This window comes from Solanum stenotomum, chromosome 12, assembly GCF_019186545.1.
Source record: "Solanum stenotomum isolate F172 chromosome 12, ASM1918654v1, whole genome shotgun sequence".
In the NCBI taxonomy this organism is placed as follows: Eukaryota; Viridiplantae; Streptophyta; class Magnoliopsida; order Solanales; family Solanaceae; genus Solanum; species Solanum stenotomum.
The window spans coordinates 39,042,222-39,060,902 of record NC_064293.1 but is presented as its reverse complement, the minus strand read 5'-3'; the positions used below and the strand labels follow the sequence as shown (position 1 = coordinate 39,060,902).

The 18,681-nt window shown below is 28.9% G+C and overlaps 1 protein-coding gene across 3 annotated transcripts; it reads right to left on the bottom strand.

Moving 5' to 3' along the window:
- Window positions 1–3,724: 3,724 nt before the first annotated feature.
- LOC125846426 (homeobox protein knotted-1-like LET6) lies at window positions 3,725–8,952 on the bottom strand. Of its 3 annotated transcripts, XM_049525837.1 has the most exons (5): window positions 8,741–8,952; window positions 7,942–8,207; window positions 7,444–7,702; window positions 4,731–4,981; window positions 3,725–4,161 (listed from the first exon to the last, which is right to left on the bottom strand). In XM_049525837.1, exons 1-5 carry the CDS (start codon window positions 8,757–8,759, stop codon window positions 3,958–3,960), a joined length of 999 nt encoding a protein of 332 aa, XP_049381794.1. In that variant the 5' UTR covers window positions 8,760–8,952; the 3' UTR covers window positions 3,725–3,957. The 3 variants fall into 3 exon arrangements, with proteins under 3 accessions (XP_049381794.1, XP_049381792.1, XP_049381793.1); XM_049525835.1 differs by having other exon boundaries at window positions 7,942–8,952; XM_049525836.1 differs by having other exon boundaries at window positions 4,731–4,975; window positions 7,942–8,946.
- Between the last annotated feature and the right edge of the window lie 9,729 nt (window positions 8,953–18,681).

Here is an 18,681-nt window from a genome sequence, read left to right as displayed (position 1 = left end):
AAAATTAAACATCTCAAATTTAATCTCTGGTATAATTTATACTTGCATTTTATTTTTTATTTTTATATAGAAGAAGTAAAATGCAACAAAACAATTTATTATGTGTGTTGAAATTCATACTAGGATGTTATGCAACCGCACAATGTTTTATTATGTTGAAACTTGTTAATTATTTGCTTTATATGTTAAATCAAACAACCTCTTTAAGTTCATTTATTTTTATTACTTCTTTCATCTTTATTATATATGTTTTAGTTTGATTGAAACGAGTTGTAGAATTTTTTTTTATAATCTTAACCCTAAGATATACATAATATACTAAAATGTTGGTAAAAATTTATGTTTTTCACCATGTCATATGAGATATTAAAATTAAATAGTTATTAAACATAGAAACTCAGTAACATTAATTTTCTAGACTAACTAAAAAAGTAAGATTTTTTAAAAAAAAGATAGGAGTAAGATTAATAAGTTTCTAATACCGGATAATTCAAAATCCAAAATATGGTTGCTCTACTGCTTTGTATTTGTAACTAATTATTATAAAAATAAAATAATGTAAGTTATTACACCTTTGATTACTTCTAGATGATCAGTCACTTTTCATGATGACGACCACGGTGTGAGATTAAATTATGATTGGCCTAAAGTCAACTACCCCAAAAAAGGCTACATACCCTGCAATTGATTTTCACTCATCCATTAATTTAATTATCTAATAAAGTAATGGAATCCATTGCATATTCCTCCTTTTATTCTTCTGGAAAGAAGAAAAAGTAAAAATGTAATGAGAAGTAACGTGGAAAATGTGCAATCCAAATTTAATTGAGATTGAAATCAATAAATAAGTAGATTCAACCCCCTACCTACCTACACAATGGCAGAGTTAGAATTGGTAACTTAGGCCCAGTTCTGACGAAGGCTCCCAATATGGGCTTCTTTCTCAAATGTGGGTCGGGCTTTTCTTAGTTTCATCACATTACAATTGGGTTGGGTCATTAATTATTGTAAAATGAATTTGTTAGATAATTGTTTTTTTTAAGGATTAATTACTTGGGTGGATCCCTTTTAAAAAATAATTACTTATTTTAAGTATACTTTTTAATTATTATCATTTATATCAATATATAACAATGTTATGTATTTATTTGATTTATGTTTCTCTCTCGCTTCTTTCTCCTTTTTCTCTCTCTCCTCTTTCTCCTTTTTTATTTTCTTTGTGCAAGGTATCAATATTTTAAAGCTACAATTGAAAGATCCACAATCTTGAACCACAAATTCAATTCGTTATGTCTCTAAAGGGAGAAGAAAATCTTGAGCTCATTCTTTCTCTATCTGTCCCTGGAAATTATATTGTCAACCACTATAATGGTATTTAAGTTGTTGATCCTTCAATATTTAATGTGGTACAAGAAATGATATGGATCAAAATAAACGTTAACGAATATATAGCTCTTATAAAAAATTAGCCCCTAAAAGTTATTATGTATGTTGTTTTTAAAGATTGTACTAAATTGGAATAATGTCTGCAATATGCATTAAAAATGTATTATAAATCATTTGATTGGGATCACTAAAAAGAGAGTGAAGTCTGCAAAATGTATTATAAATATATTGTTAATGAATAAACATATATTATACATGTCTTATAAATTGAAGTAAATCAGCATGACCAGATTAGTCATGTTTTTTTTCTACGCATCACCAATAAACTACAAAATGAATTAAACTTGAATTAAATTTGAATTAAAATTGAATTAGAAGAGAAATAAATATGAATGCAAAATGTAGCAAACAAAAGAGCAGTCAATGATTCGTAGACTAAATAAAATTTGTATCAATAATGAATTAGACAAGTAATTAATCGTAACAAATGAAGAAACATAATAAACTGCCAAATGAATTAAACTTGAATTAAAAATGTATTACATACATATTAAAGTTGAATTAGAAGCGAATTAAACATGAATCCAAAATGTAGCATACAAAAGAGCATTTTGTGATCTGTAAACTGAATAAAGCTTGTATCAATAATGAATTAAACAAGTAATTCAATCGTAACAAATTAACCAATAAACTGAAAAATGAATTAACTTATATTACACAAATATTAAAGTTGAATTAGAAGAGAGAATTAAGCATGAATAAAAAATGTAACCGATGAAAGACCAGACAATGATCTGTAAAGTGAATTAAACTTATATCAATAATGAATTAAACAAGTAATCTAATAGTAACAAATAATAAACTACAAAATGATTTAAATTTGCATTAAAGTGTATTACATAGTATTAAAGTTGAATTAGAAGAAACCTAAGAATAAATGAAAAACGTAACTAACGAAAGACAAGATAAACTGAATTAAACTTGTATTATTCTTGAATAAAACATGTATTATATGTGTCTTATAAATTATTTTGGTTTGTATCACTAAGAACATGAGTGATATTTGCAATATGTATTAAAAATGTAATGTGCATGTATTATAAATGTAGTATAAGTGTGTTACCAATTATAAACTTAACCAAACCCTCTCAAAATTGAGATATAAACTACAAATGTAATTTTCAATTATTTGTAGAAACAACCTATCCAAACTAATCACAAATTCGTAAAATTCAAATAATGAATCTAAAATTTGAAGCTTTATAATGACTAACAATGGTGAACTCTTACCGCTGTAATTTTAGAGATTTGAAATTTCTGCTTAAAAACATATTTCTATACAATTTTTTAGTTTTTATGTTCCTCTTCTGGTCTTGTTCTTGAGTAAAGATAGTAAAATATGAGCAAATATTAATTTGAGAATAGTTAATTAAATGAAAATTTTAAAGAAGAAGAAAAAGAACGGAGAAAGAGACAAAGAAGAATAAAAAAAAGAAGAGGAGGAAGCGAAGAAAAGATAAACCGTACAACAATTTCAATTCCAAAAAAATGTTATATTAAGTTAAAAAAGTTATATTGTTATAGATGGTAAATATTTTTTTAATATAGCATATTTATGTGATTTACCCTTTTTTTAATAAATGTATGATTGAAATTTATTCTTTATAATACACTAAACATATATTTTAAATTTGGATTTATTAAGTGTATAATTTGATGTTGAATTATTTATTGGATTGTCAAAATGAGAAGAACAACTTTATTTTAATTGGCAAAAGAAAAACATGTGAATTTTACCTTGATAAAATTTCCGTAAAAATATATCCACAATTTAGCTTGTAAAGTCTACAATTTGAGTCAGAAATATCTTAAATTGACCTCGGCAAACCATACCAAACTTCAGGCAAAGAAAGCCTCATGTTTGGACTTTGGCTAACACAATATAATAAACTTCAGCCCCAATAGAGATTTTTGTGCACGTCGCCCCATTATTTTGATCAATATTCTTACTATTGTCTCAACATTAGTCATGACTTACTAGCTCATATCGAATCGCAGCGATGACAGAAAAGTGCACTATCAGGATTTCAAGAATAAACGAATTGCTTGATCTTCCCTTCCTATCTTACCGACGATATAAATAGTTTCTATGTATTTAAATGTGAACTATATTTTTACAACATAAAAATGTTTAAAAGATGGAATTTTTCTAATTCAAAAAAACTGAATCTTCTCAATTAATTTTTTCCAACCAACAAATAAGTAAATGCTATGTAAGTACAAGAGGACAAGTGCATCATGGCTTTTGGGCGCAAGCAGCATTCTCCCAAAGATAAAATTACGTACAAACTAATTAATTTCATAAGAAATAACCATGATAATAGAAACACCTCTAGCTATTACAAGCACTTATGGTCTAATAAAAAGTTGATTATGTCACAATAACTTCTACTACTACTACATGCATACAAAGTAATATGAAAATTAAACATCCTTGATAAGTAATAATATTACACAATCTTAAAAATTCACTTTGAAAAGTTGGAATTGGGATAACTCCAGAATATAAATTCAGAGTAAAGACGGTGTCATATCCATTGGGAAATGGTTAGCAAGAACATTATCCATATAGTAATGTGGATGAGCAGCATCCATCACAACAAATTGCATATCTTCTGATGGTTTCCAATGCCTCTTTCTTTGGTTGATAAACCAGTTGTTTATTTGCTTCTGGTCCAATCCCGTTGATTCAGCTAGTGCAAGCTTCTGGGATTCCTGTTAACCAAAAATCATCGCGCAATATAATGTGAATCAGATTTTCTATAAATTTAACTCAAGGAACTGAAATTGGGGGGAAATATAATTTAACAGTTTCTTACCGAAAGATGTTTGTCATGATAACCTGACGGTGTAAAATAACTATACATTGTCATCAATGTATATAAGATAGACACACATCACAACCTAACTTGTCTTATAAGGCGAAAAACAATATAAGATTTTAGAATGAAGTGATAACCCTAGTAGAGTAGAATTAACATGTAGATATTGATGTTATGACTTATTTATTTGACAATTTAGAAAAGTAATATTTTTACTGTTCCAATTTAAGTGATATAGCTTAAATCAACAGAGTTTTAAGGGGGAAGAATGAAGACCAAGGAAAACTTTGGTAAAAAATATGGCATAGCATTTGTGTACCAATCATGTCGTAACATTTTGTTCCAAAAGCTTTGCCTTATGGGTGTAAATGGAAGTATATGGTTTAAGAGTGTCAATTCTTTTTGAACGGACTACCAAGGGAAGTGTGTCACATAAGATAAAACACGGAGTGAGGATCATACCGATGGATATGGCCATTTAATATGTCTAAGCCACCAGTCCACCAATTGTTGCCTTGCTTCCTTAGGCAGCTTGCCTTTCTTCCTCTTCTTCATGAACTCCTGCTTAAGGCTTCCCAAGTACCCACTGTACTTGCGCAATAATTGACCTTTGAGCTCTCTATCCTCAGCCTGAGGGTCGATGAAACTGTTATTCACGTCAACCTCTTCATCAGATGATCCATTTCTATCCATTGCCTCGCCCAGAGCTACAACTTTAGGACGTTAATTAGCATAAGCATTCTCCAAAAAAAAAAAAAAGGAGCAACTATAGTTGAGAATAAGACTTGGCTTATAATTACATGATAGTAAAAATCAATAGATACTAGGATATGAGTTCAGCTTTGAGTATGAGTACTAAGGCAATGGTCCTCTAGGAAATTTCTTTTTTGACGGGACGTCCTCAAAAGTTACTTTAGATTATAGCCAACACTACAGGCAAACATAAATCATTTTGCTCCAAGCATTTGGAAACTTCTTAGTAGTTTCTTACACGAGTACCAAAAGTATGCTAGTGTTATCACAATCAAAAAACAACAAAGGGATTCATAACTCACACTATATCTAGGCAGAGAATACGAAGCTTATATATTTTATGAGAAACTTAGTTTATTCACTGTAAACTTGATAACTATTACTATTTACCACTTATCAAACAAAACACTATACAGTAACTATCCATGTTACAATTAAGTTTAAAAAGAGCTAATTTCTTCAGTAGTCTCGTAATTGCAAGCAGTTGAACCACTCACTTCTTTTAGACTCCTCAAGATTCAATTTCACAACTCAGTGGGTCCTTCAAGAACCCATCAACTACCAAACAAATGTTGTCTTTCTTTATCCCATTAAATACTCTATTAGAGTACCATAGACTATAACTTCACAAGTTTACTATGTTTGTCTATTATGTGAATAAAGCATCCAAGCAGAGAAATTTCCATAGAACTTTAATTGAATAAGGAAGCACTTGTCAATAAGCATATGAACAAATGTACAATAAGATAAAACTAAGCAAGCAAGTGTTCAGCAAGATGATTTGATGGAAATACACCGTTTACATAAATCAAGAAACATTAAAATGATAGCTAAAAGTGAAGCAAGGAAGTTGTAGTTTCCTTTTCACCATTTAAAGGTAATGTTAAATCCAATGATTTAAACAAAAGTATAACACATCAAGTAGGTTATATCATACACTCCAATCAAAGCTCCAAATCTAATCAAGAGTATTTTATGGGTCCCTCTAAAAACAAGGTGCATTTCTCAATCATTTGTCTTGTATCTTTCTATTCTTTTAAAGTGTCTAGAGAAGACATAAGGAGGGACCTCAAGGAATTATGTCAAAAATTGGAACTATTGTGTGATACCGCTAATCATTCAGCTGATCAAGGACTTTTTCACAGACCATATATGAAACTTCAGTGCTGGCAAAGATGGTTTGAAGATTTCAAAGTTCAACAAAAAAAGATTGAAATCCAAATATATACAAACTATTGCCATTAGATGAGAGTTCCTTTTTCAGTGTTCATCGAGCTTATACACTGTAACATTTAAGCATTCGTAGTTATGAAGCATTTTCAAGACAACTAACTAATTCAGCACATCTTTCCAAATACCATTGATTTAAAATCATCAAAAACACTACTACTTAGCAACAACAATAGCTATAGAGAATGAATCGAGTAATATATAACAACCGTGAAAGAACGTTTTACACACTTAGTGTAATTTAACAAGTTATGAAGTATAAATTACTGAACATTTGTTTAATTAGGGGTTACCAATCAATACTATTAACCAGAGAAACATGTCATAACCCTTTTTAAAACTCAAAAGTCTATTATTTTGTAATCTATCAAAGCATGAAACTTAAACTCAACAAAAGAAATGAGAATAGCTTTGAGCAACAGAACACCCACACATAAATTGACTTCAAATGAAAGCTTATAAAGTAATAATCTGCTCCTTACAACAACATACCGGTGTATCCGACGTGCTAAATCTGGGAAGGCTGGTTGGTACATAGGTATTCCCCCCCTCCCCCTTCTTGACCTTCAGAATGTTTACAAAAGAGCCTCGACTCAAGTAAATCAAACAATCTACTTCGTAGAGAGTGAAAAATAAAATCAAGGTAAATATAATTTTGAAAATCAAACTTCAGCATCATGATATATGTGGCTTTGATTCAGAAAACTAGGGTTAGTATAATTATTAATTCTGGACCAGGGTAAATTCCAAATAAAGAAACAAGACAAGTTGAGTTTCTTCAACATACACAAACACAAGTTTGAAATGATTAACAAGAGACAAATATATCTTGATGTTTACACTTACAACTTGTACCATAAACAGATTATGAACATGTAGAACAAGAACCAAAACATGATGCATATTCATTGAGACAGAAACAAAACAAATTAAAAAATCATTGTTACATACCAGAAGGTAAGGTAAAGTAATTTAAAATAGAAAATAAATAATCTGCATATGGAATTGAGCTTATTTAATTAGTAGTTATAATAATTAATTAATGACTGATATCATTGGAAACATGCACATGCAGAGGACATTAATTTAAAGAGAATAAACTCAAGTAAACAGTTAGGATCTGCATAGAATTAATGTGACCCATTTTAAGAAATGAAAAAAAAGAAGAATTTTTTATTGATATATATCTCACCAGATTCATGAGAAGAATTAGGTGCAAGTGTTAAAGCTTTGAACTGACACTCAATTCTTGAGAGAAAAACCATGGCTTCCTTAAAGGGTTTAGAGAGTTCTTGTTCATATTTTGTCAGCATCTCACAATAAGCCTCCATGAACTGATCTAGTGCAGGATCTTCTCCAATGATTCCACCACTACTACTGTTACGGCCCATTGTTGCTGACGTGGCACATATTTCCTCTAGCCTTGCCACCACTTCCGGCGGAGCTCCTATCTGCATATATATTTATGTTAAAAAAAAAAACTAGGTTTTTCAGGTACAGTCCCTTTCATACATGTGATTTTGTTTTCAGCTTAGTCTTTTCTTGCAGAGAGTCACTTTCAAGGTAGAAAAAATTCAAGAAATATTAAAACCCATGTCAAAAATATAATCTTTTTCACTTGTATTTGGTTTTTCTTGAAAAAAAAATGTTTTTTTTTTGTTGTTGGAGTTAATGGGGATGTGAATTTCACCTTTTGACAACTGAGATAAGCAGACAAGAGACGAGGGTAGTGAGGATGAGCCATAATCTTTGACTTGATTGAAGAAGAGTTGTTGTCTTCTTGAGGATTATTGTTGTTGGTGTCCATGAAAGGAAGAAAAAGGATATTGTTGTTGTTGTTGCAGGTTTCTGCATTGTTATTGTTAGTTAAAGAAGGAGGAGGAGGAGGCATCATCATCATCATTTGAGGAGCACAAAGTGTTGCATTTCCATTCCCATTGTTGTTGTTTTCATGATCTCCATAGCCCATCATCATTAAACAAGATGTATTAGTATTTCCACTAGAACCACCTTCCATTATTCTTCCTCTCTCTCTCTCACACACACACACACTTTCTTCTTGAGTCTAAATTTTGTTCCTTTCTATTTGTTTTTGCCTATGAAAACCATCTCTCTCTCTCACACACACACACAATAAAAAAGAAAGAAAAAAAAACTCTGTTTAATAGTAAATCTCTCTCTCTTTTTGGGGAGGGTGTGTGTGTAAGTGATCTCCCGAGTTTTATGCTTACTGATATCAGGCTTTTTCACAGCAAATCCTTAATGGAATACATAGTTAGCAATACTACTAGTCAGAAAAAAGCAAACACCCAATATTCCTTTTTTCTTTTTTCTTTTCCCCTCTTTTCTAAGTAAAATATAATTAAGAAACAGTGTAGTGTTCCTTTTTTTTTTCTCTCTCTAGTCTAGCAAGAAGCAAAGAAGAGAGTTCCTATGAAAAACATGAAGATGTTAAAGGGTTAGCTTGTATTTGGGTGCAAAATTTTTACCTTCCCAATGAAAACTCATACCCCTTTTTTCTTCACTGCCACTGAAACACTGTCATTATCTGCCAATATCCCTCCACTCCACTCCACTCCTAGTGAGAGAGATACAAAGTTAATTTAATTTTTATTTTTAGAATGATCAAATCGAGGTGCACTGTAATTTCTTCTGTGTTTTTATGTGTTTCTTTCTTGTTTCTTGGTTTTTTGGGTTATTGGAAAACAGACGGAGTGAATCCCTTACCAATATTAGAACTTGAGACCTATTTGTCCCTTCATTGAATATGATTCTTTTTGCTTCTTCTTTCAACCACTAAATCAACTTTATCTCATTATTTTATATTTAAAATTAGTACAGTAAATTAACAAAAAACCTACTTTCAAGGATAAAACCTTAAGAAAACTATTTTTTTCTTAGAGGGACAGGGGGGAAAATAGGCACAAAACAAAGGTCTGATATGAGTGGATATAGTACTATAGAATATATTTTTTTTATGACAAGGAAAATCCGCAGCCGCTACTTTTTGGGTGCGCACAGGGTAAAACCTCCGCTCCTATGCAATAGCTCGCAAATCACATAGGAGAGATAACCCGCAACAGGCAAGCCTGGTGCGACGAGCTCGACCCAGAAGGCAAACCCCTTGCTTTCGCTGGCAAAGGATTTCGAACTTGAGACCTCCAACATGGAAGGCCCAAGCTCAAATCACTGGGTCACCCCGAAGGGTAGTACTATAGAAAATTTTGAGATTCACTATCCAAAATATTAACAAGTTTGATCTCTTTAACTATTTTTACTTATCGATTTTAGTCAGAGACTATTTAAGACGTACTATCGAGCAAGAGATTAATCTATTAAAGAAGTGAATTTACTATAGAAAATTTTGAGATTCACTTCTTCAATAGATTAATCTCCTGCTCGATAGTATGTCTTAAATAGTCTCTGACTAAAATCGATAAGTAAAAATAATTAAAGAGATCAAACTTATTAATATTTTGGATAGTTAAAGAATTAAATCTGAAAAATGTATTGTTAAGAGAGACTCCATTTGAAACCTAATCTAATAGTTAAGAAACCATCAATGATATTTTCTCTAGATTTTGGAGGAAGATTTTAAAAAATATTATTTATTCATAAAACTTAATCAATTTTTGAAAATTTACCTAAATTTGGATGAAATTTCATTTCACTTATAATATTTTTTTAAAAAAAAAATCCAAGTAAAATACTTCACACGCGATTTCAAATTTCAAAAAACTACTTTTTAACACAACTTCAAAAATTGATATTTTCAAATTAAAATTATAATTTTATAAGCACTTTTAAATTAATTACTTAGATTGCTAATCACCTAAAAATCATAAATTTAAAATCAGACAAAATCGTAAGTTGGTCACCTTTAATGTTTAAACTTTAGTTTATAACTGTGTTAAATTTGATAAAATATTTCATCAATCAATTTGGAATAGACTCATTTCTTTACTTTAATTTGCACTTTTTGAGAAAGTTTTATCTCAAATTTTTTTTCTAATTTTCAAAATACTCTTTCCAAAATGTGATGCTAAATCCCTTCCATTCCATTTTCTGTCGTAATCTTTTCGTTGTGTATACATCTTAGTATTTATAATTTTTAAATAATAATTTTAAGGATATATTAATTATTTTAAGGGGAAATTTATTGATTAGCTTTTCTATTAAATACATTTATTATTTATTATTATTATCCTTTTAGCATGTTATCGGAATACATAATTATCTTATTTATAAAATCAATTTTATAATCAAAAAAATATATCCTCGCACATAATATAATATACTTATCAATAAATCAGCTAACTTAGTTCTTATATTAATGGAAGTCAGCAAATAGTTAAATAGTAAATGATTGAAGTGTAGGTAATTTGACTTAAAATAGTGTTGTAGTAATATATTACTATAGTTTTTTTTTATTTTTAAAATCAGGTTAAAATTCTTGAACAAATGAAAAGGAAAAATAATAATTTGGAATAAAAATATTTGTAGAAAGATTTACCCTATTGGGATAGGGAACTATTTATAACTTTATTGTCTTTTTCTTGTTCTAGCTGTACATGAAAAATGAAATAAGTGATGATATTTGATGTATTTCATACTTCAATCGACAAATATATAATTTAGTTTCCTATTATTGACAAACAACACTCTTCATTCCCAGATATTCTGTTCATTTTATTTATATATATTTTTGGTGCCTTCAGTGCTATTATTATCTTATGGCATTTTCTTGGTTTGTGTATATTACTATAATCCCCACCTATTTCCATTTTAATGAAAAAAATGTAACTTGGACATTTTGCCTCACATTGTTTTTACTCTCTTTAATGGAAAATGCTACGTACCCCACCTCAAAAGAATCTTCAACCCAATATATATATATATAGTTTTTGAGGTCTTTAATTAGTCTGTACCCATCCTGTTCATCCAAAATTATTGGTAGTAAATAGTAGTAAATTTTATGGAGATATTCAAATTACAATTTATTTTGATGGAGTATTTAAATACTTGATAAAGTCTTTAGGTTAGATATTTTTAATTTTAAAAAAATGTACATTTTCTCTAGTGCTCATTCATAAATAAATTAGTCATTTAAAATATGTCTTTTCATTTACCTATACACATTAACTTTTAATAGGTCATAAAATCTCATGCATATATTTCGATTTATGGGAGTTTGTAAAGACACATAATTTTTTATAAAATATGAGTTGAATATAACTATATATATAGAGAGAGATAATACATACAATATACTAATTTTTTTTGTAAAAAGATGGGACGAACATCCTCCCGGCCCCGTCTATTTCCATCGTCAAGTGTTGAATCAATTGATATTTTATTCTGGTAAATTGCAAACCAAAAAATAAAGTGAAGTACATCAAGTGAGACAGAATAACGAAAATATTGAATTGAAGAGTAATTTGTATCGAAATAAAAGCACGAGTTGTCTCCAATTAAATTTACAATTAAATGAAAAGGTGTCATCAGTCTTTCATCAATCCCATCTAACTCTCTAATTATTTCCTAAAAGAAAATTAAAGTGAAGTTTCAGCTTCAAAAAGCTGCTTATTTCGTGGGACACTACGAATGTCCCTTTTAACTTCTATTCCTCTCTCTAATTATTTTCTTTTCTACTACCTAGAGCTAGAGCTGTCAAAACGGGATGGCCCATCCCATCCAGACTAACATATACATACTTTGAAATTTGACGGGTCAGATCGGATTAACCCATTTTTTGTGTGAGTCAGAAAATGCTCGGTTCAGTCCACAAGTATGTTGGCTACGGGCTTTGCCGGGCCAGTCTTTTTTCTTAAAAATATATTTTTAAATTAAATTATAATTTTAAAATATTATCATAAATATCGACAAGACAATATTACATGGTGTTAGTGTTACTACTTGTTAATCAAATACACAAATAGAATTATCTTTATAATATTTAGTAAATTTGATTTCAAGTAAAAGCATAAATAGCTAAACATAAATATTAACCTAATTGTTTTCCAATGATCATAATAAAACATAAAAACTATGATAATATTCTATAGGCTATGAGCTATGTAGTGATTTCCTAGAAATTTTAAGGAAATTTTATTTTATGTATTTTTATATTTTATAAACATAATTTGTATTTAAATTGTAATATTTTTATTTTCAATTAATTTTTATTTGGCCCACGGGCCGGTCCTATCTATATTTCTCAATTCCCACAAATCGACAAACTTATTCAGGCCGAGCTAAAAAACTTTTTTTCTTAAATGGGCTCAAAAATTATAGCTCAGCCCTATCAAATCACGAGTAAGGGGCCAAGCAGGCCCAACGGGCATAGCCCATATTGACGGTTCTACTACTACCCAAACAAAAACATTCTCTGATTAACATTACTAATTAGCTTCTAATTAAGTTTGTACAGTTGTATGATTGATTTGGTTTTCGATCGGTTGAAACATTAATAATTCTCTCTCTGTTTATTTCGATTTTGTCATATTTCGTTTTATAAAAATTACGCATTTGACTAATATTCAAAACTAAATTTAATATTAGAGTCATTTCATATTTTAAATTAAAATAATTGAAAACTATGCAAAAAAAATTTTTTATATAAGTTGACATCCTTTCTCATATTAATAAGATAAAAAATAAACTTAAAGTGTTAATAAATATTTGAATAATTTAACTCTCAAAAGTTGAAAATAAAGTAGAAGTAAATATACGAAGGTGCAGAGAATAAAATCGAACGAAAAGAGAGAGGAAACCCCTATCAAATCTACTATATAGTGCAACCTTAAACCTTGAGGAATGCCAATACCCAATAGATGCTTATCGCTAGGTTTTAACTATAATATGTTTTTGTTGATGAGTCATTTTAAATTCGAAATACATTATACACATTATTCTGCCTCAAATCATGGAAAACAATTTATAGCAAAAAATTATTTATTGCTATATTTTATTTACAATTGCAGTTAATTTTCACAACTTTAAAATTTGTTACACATAAATCTATTTACACGCCTAGTGAGAGCAAATTTATCTTCAAATGTGCAAAATCTTAACTCAAGTGTTAGGATTGCCTTATCACAATCAGTTGATTTTTCTCCAGAAAAAATGATTTTGAAGAGTATAAAAATAAGGGAAAAAGGATAAATATACCCTCGAACTATTGTAAATGGTATGCAAATACCCTCCGTTATATTTTTGGGATATTGGTGCCCCTGCCGTCGAAAAACTAAAGCATTTATACCCTTTATACTAACGGTCATACACGTGTCATAATCTTATCCACCGATTCAACATTTATCGACGGATCAGATTGTGCCACGTGTCCCTATTTAGTCTTTTGTTAGAGTGAAGGGCATATATGCTCTAGTTTTTAGACGGCAGGGGAACCAATGTCCGAAAAATATGACGGAGGGTATCTGCATACCATTTTCGATAGTTCGAAGTATATTTATCATTTTCCCGTAAAAATAATAATTAACCAATTAGCATCAATGGTCTAGTGGCCGGCCTGGTAAAGCTATATCCTACCATGATAAAAAAAAGGAATTTGATCTGCGTATATATTTTATAGTTGTGTACTTTTAAAACCCAACGAGACAGTAAATTTCAAATGAATTTTATAATTATTTATTTTTTTTTAAAAAAAATCATGATTTTTAAGAAGTAATAAAAATAAAATTGATATTTAAAAATTAATATCAAATTTGGATCACAACTTTTAAAGAAATCTATTTTTTTTTCTTCAAATTCTATGTCAAGTCAAATAATATATCAAAAAATTAGAGAAAATATTAGACAAATAGTATCATAAATTAGAGTTTTAAGATGGAAAGTACAAGTGCAAGATGTTGAAACATTAAGAACTTGTAGGGCGTGTTATGACTTGTCTCACACAGTCAATCTCAGGTTCAGTGAGTAGCTGTAGTATTAGGGCTAGCTAGGGTTTAAGTGCTTCAAAGACCATCCCAATATACATACATACGTACATTATACGAAAATAGTTAGACGTTTAGATATGCGATATCAAATTGTAATTTTGAATTAATATTTGTATACTTGATTGATATATTTAGGGACCGTTTGGCCATGCGATATGGTATCATGATATGGAATCATGACATGAAATTGAAGGTTTGTTTGGACATACGATATGAAATTTTTGTGTTGTATATTTTCTCATAAAAATCTCATAAGTTGTAAAACTATTAAAATAGCCCCAATTGTTTATTCAATCTTATCAAATACACAAAAAATTATAAAATCGCATAATAAATTATTACAAAGTTATTTATTTTCCACTTAAGTATTTGTTTCATCTAACTTTAATTTAATAAAAAAATTTGAACATAAATTGTAATGTTGCACCGCTTTAGGAACCTCCTTTGCGATTACGATATGCTTGTTGCACCGCTTTAGGAACCTCCCTTCTATATATGTTCCATCAATCGCACCAACACAATCTTACCAAATAAAAAAATACATCAATATTAGTTTAGTGAACATAAAATAAATTGGAAGCGTTATAGAATGCACTTCATAAAAATAATGTTTGTAAGAGTAATAAAAATAGTGTTTCCAAGACAATGCAAAGTCATAAAATAAATATTATCTCTTTAAACAAAGTTGATAGAAATTATGTAACTAAATACTAATAACTTACACATAAAATATAAATGTGCACTTATTTAGGCAATAAAATAACTTTATTAATGTGATTGAAATTTTACCTTAAATCAAGGCCAAAATCGAGTATTATGTCGAATTTTAAAATGTACACCAATCATATTTTTTGGTTGTATAAATGTTGGTGTCATCTTGCTAATTGCCTCGACAACTATTTTAACATGCCGGTTAATTGTTTCAAGTGAATGTTGAAAAGTTTCACAATCGTGAGGTGTGAGTTAAAGTGACTATATGTTGGTGAGAATAATAAATTTTAAAAAGTAATGATGTGATTATAAATTTTATTTACATATGAAACAAATGATTAGTAGATATAAATGTGGGGTTGTTTTAACAAAATGTAAACTCATGGATCAATTATTGTATTAAAAGATCCCAAATCATAATATGGAATCACCATATAATTTCATATCATGGTTTTTGGAGAATATGGTATCACCTCTCGTGATATGGAATCATGAGATGGAATCAGTGTAAAATTGCATGTCCAAACGTTGATTCCATCTCACAATACCATATCGTGATATGGTATGGCATGGCCAAACGCCTACTTATATTTTGTAAATATATATTGACTATAATTGGTAAAACTAATTATTGGAAAAAGTTAGGACATGTATATATATAATATATATTGAATGTCCTCTTCTTTTATTTATTTTTATTTTACACATTTTGAATTTCTTCAATGAAAAATTTGACTATGCTGTTATTAATGTTTGTATACATTGAAACAAAAAAAATCTTCTGTATTGTTACCCATGTATACAAGTTAGAAAAGTAGAAAAAAGGAAAAAAGAGAAGGTCAAAACTGAAGTGCCTGCAGTTAGTGGTTGTTTGTAGCTCGTTAGAGTTATTCACATATTAGTAAAATATAGTAATTTATAATTATAATCGTTTATAAGTAAATTTAGGTTTTTTTTTTGTATATTAGTTATACATGGATTAGTTATTTATGTATTAACTATTTCATTTTCTATTTTGAATTACATATATTCCTTCATAACTTATACATGTATTATCTATGCAAATTTCTAAACTGTCAATCAAACATCTTATTAATTTTTATGCATGAATAACTTATTTATATCTATCTATTAGATAACTTATTATTTATATAGCTACCAACCGAATCGAGTACCGACCCTTATTGATGGACTTAATTAAGATGAAGAGGATTGTTAGAGATTTGATGAGTATGTATAAATCAAAGAGAGGAGTACTATTCCCTCTAAACTATATATAGGGCTAAGCAATAGGGTTTATAGCAGGCAGGCAGGGTAAATATATAGGGGCCTTTGGCTCTTTTGATAGCAAAGCTTTTGTATTTGCCTTTACGTCATGTCCATAACCAGTTGCCAATTGCCAATTGCCAATTGCCAATCAAGAACCATGAATATATTATTAATATTATGATAGATAGAAATTTGGTAAAAGTAGCAACATTTTGATGCTATTTTTTCCACATTACTTATCTCTACTCTTCACTCTTCACATGCATATTTACCGGAGTGGTTTTTAAGATGACTAGTCTTTGAATTTTTGACTCCTATACTCAGTTTGCTCTAACAACTAAGGCAGATGTAATGCTATGATATTTATTTAAATCTAATATTTTTTAAGGTTAAATATAAATTTGCGTAGAGATAAATACTATAAACTTTAATAAAATAAACATAAATTAAAATAAGAACCTTAAAGGTCCCTAAAAGTTTTAATTCTCAATCCATTTCTATATGTGAGTAACAAATTTAACTTTGATTTGCTCACATCTAAACAAGTCTCAAAAGTTTAATATCACACATTTTCAAGGTCATTGGGCCAGGTGTAATTTCTCCATATTCTTCTTTAAGTAGAGTCTTGTGTTATTTAATTTTGACATAAAAATCTTTAAAATAAACTTTTTAAAATTTATTATCGGGAATAAATCATAATATTTGTGTGTTTCTTGTTATTTCTATTTAAGATAAATAAATAAAAATTAAAACCTAGTTTTTATAACAATAAGGATCCGTTTGGCCATAGATTTCCCAAATAATATTTGGAAAAAAAATTGGCAAATAATATTTGTCCATACAATTTGTCATTATTTGACAAATATTTTTGGCAAATATCCCAAATTTCCAAATACTATTTTTTTCTAGTATTTGGGCCAAATCTCATTATTTGGATCTTTTAAAAATTGAAATTTTACACCAAACTTTTATCTTTTACAAAAACACCCTCTATAGTAGTTGTTTGCTTTATATTACATAATCTTTTACGTGAACACCGAAGTAGTGATAAAATATGAAAGTGAATATGAAAGTGATGATATGGTTGTTGATTAAAATGATGAACAATCGGCTCAGGGTAACAAAATCATGTGCTTTGTCTACTTCACGATGTATGAAATGATGCTTGTTGCACTCGCTCCAAACTATCACATTTCTCCAGTGTCATGGACACCACTTGTTATTTGTTGCAACGAAAATCCAATTGACTTGTAATACAAACTTATGATTAGTTTTGATAGTTTTTAAAACTTATGGGTATAAATTATATTTTTTCTAAAAAAGTGAAATATGTTTCTCAAATACTATGGTCAAACACATGGTGAAATTTCACCCAAATAATATTTACCAAGAATATTTGGATTTAGCTAAATATTTCATTTTGTTAGAAATTAGGGCAACTTTTCAAGTTTATCAAGCCAGTTAAAACCATGATTATGTTTAGAAAGAAAACCATTTTTTTAGTCCAAGGAGTTTAACGTTATAGCTTTGCCATAACTAGGCATCCCCAATCATAAGCTCCAGATAATTAGCCACTAAGTGAACTCACTAATCTTATCATTAACATATTTTCCTTTCCACTTTTGGAATTCCATTATGATTTTATTTCATATGCTCTAATCATTACACACATGGGTAAAAAATCAATTTTCTAATTCTTTCTCTCCACCTTTTTTATTAAAGTAAATTAACCTTTTTTTCAAGTGGGGTGTCTCCTTCAGTTTGTGAAAAGAAGTTGCCCATAAAAAAGATGACAAAGAAGCACATCAAACTATAGTTCCAAATTTATGTTTTTTTAAAAAAAAACTATAGTTCCAATTTATTTATTTTTATATATAAAAAATATTATTGTTTAATTAGACTGATTTACAGTTCTATATGTACTTATTCCAGACAGTAGATAAATATTCGTATGTGAAGGTGCGACAGACACACAACTCTATAGAAGAATAATGTTTTTTCAGTTCCAATGCATATGACACCTATGAAGTTCGATATTAATTAAGATTGCATTTGACCAAAAAAATCATATTTGACTTTTAAATATTTTAAGTTGATAGTTATCAATTTATAGTACTTTTTACCTAGTTTTCAAATATATAAATTTTATTTCAAAAATCTTAAAGCTTCTATGTTTGAATTTACAATCAAAGTTTAGAAGTTTGAATCTTGAAATTTCAATTATGACATATAATTGAGACAGAGTTAGTACTCCCTCTGTGCTATATTAGTTGATCATTTTTCTTTTTACAGACATATTAGGAAATCATAAATAAGAAGATAAGTTTACTAATTTATCCTTTGAAATACTTCTTGGAATTTTATAAACAAATATGAATATTTTAAAAAGAATTAATTGCAAGGATAATATATAAAAAAATTAATATTTTTTTGATTTAGTAAGGTAAACAACTAATATGGGAGAATTAATTTTAGTAAAATGATCAATTAAT

Bases quoted from the DNA above. Each gene is read 5' to 3' on its own strand.
- LOC125846426 (XM_049525835.1), bottom strand. From the start codon at position 8,268: ATGGAAGGTGGTTCTAGTGGAAATACTAATACATCTTGTTTAATGATG. The intron at 4,982-7,443 runs GTGAGATATATA...AACGTCCTAAAG, and splicing joins TAATTCTTCTCATGAATCTG to TTGTAGCTCTGGGCGAGGCA. The intron at 4,162-4,730 runs GTATGATCCTCA...TTTGGTTAACAG, and splicing joins TTAAATGGCCATATCCATCG to GAATCCCAGAAGCTTGCACT.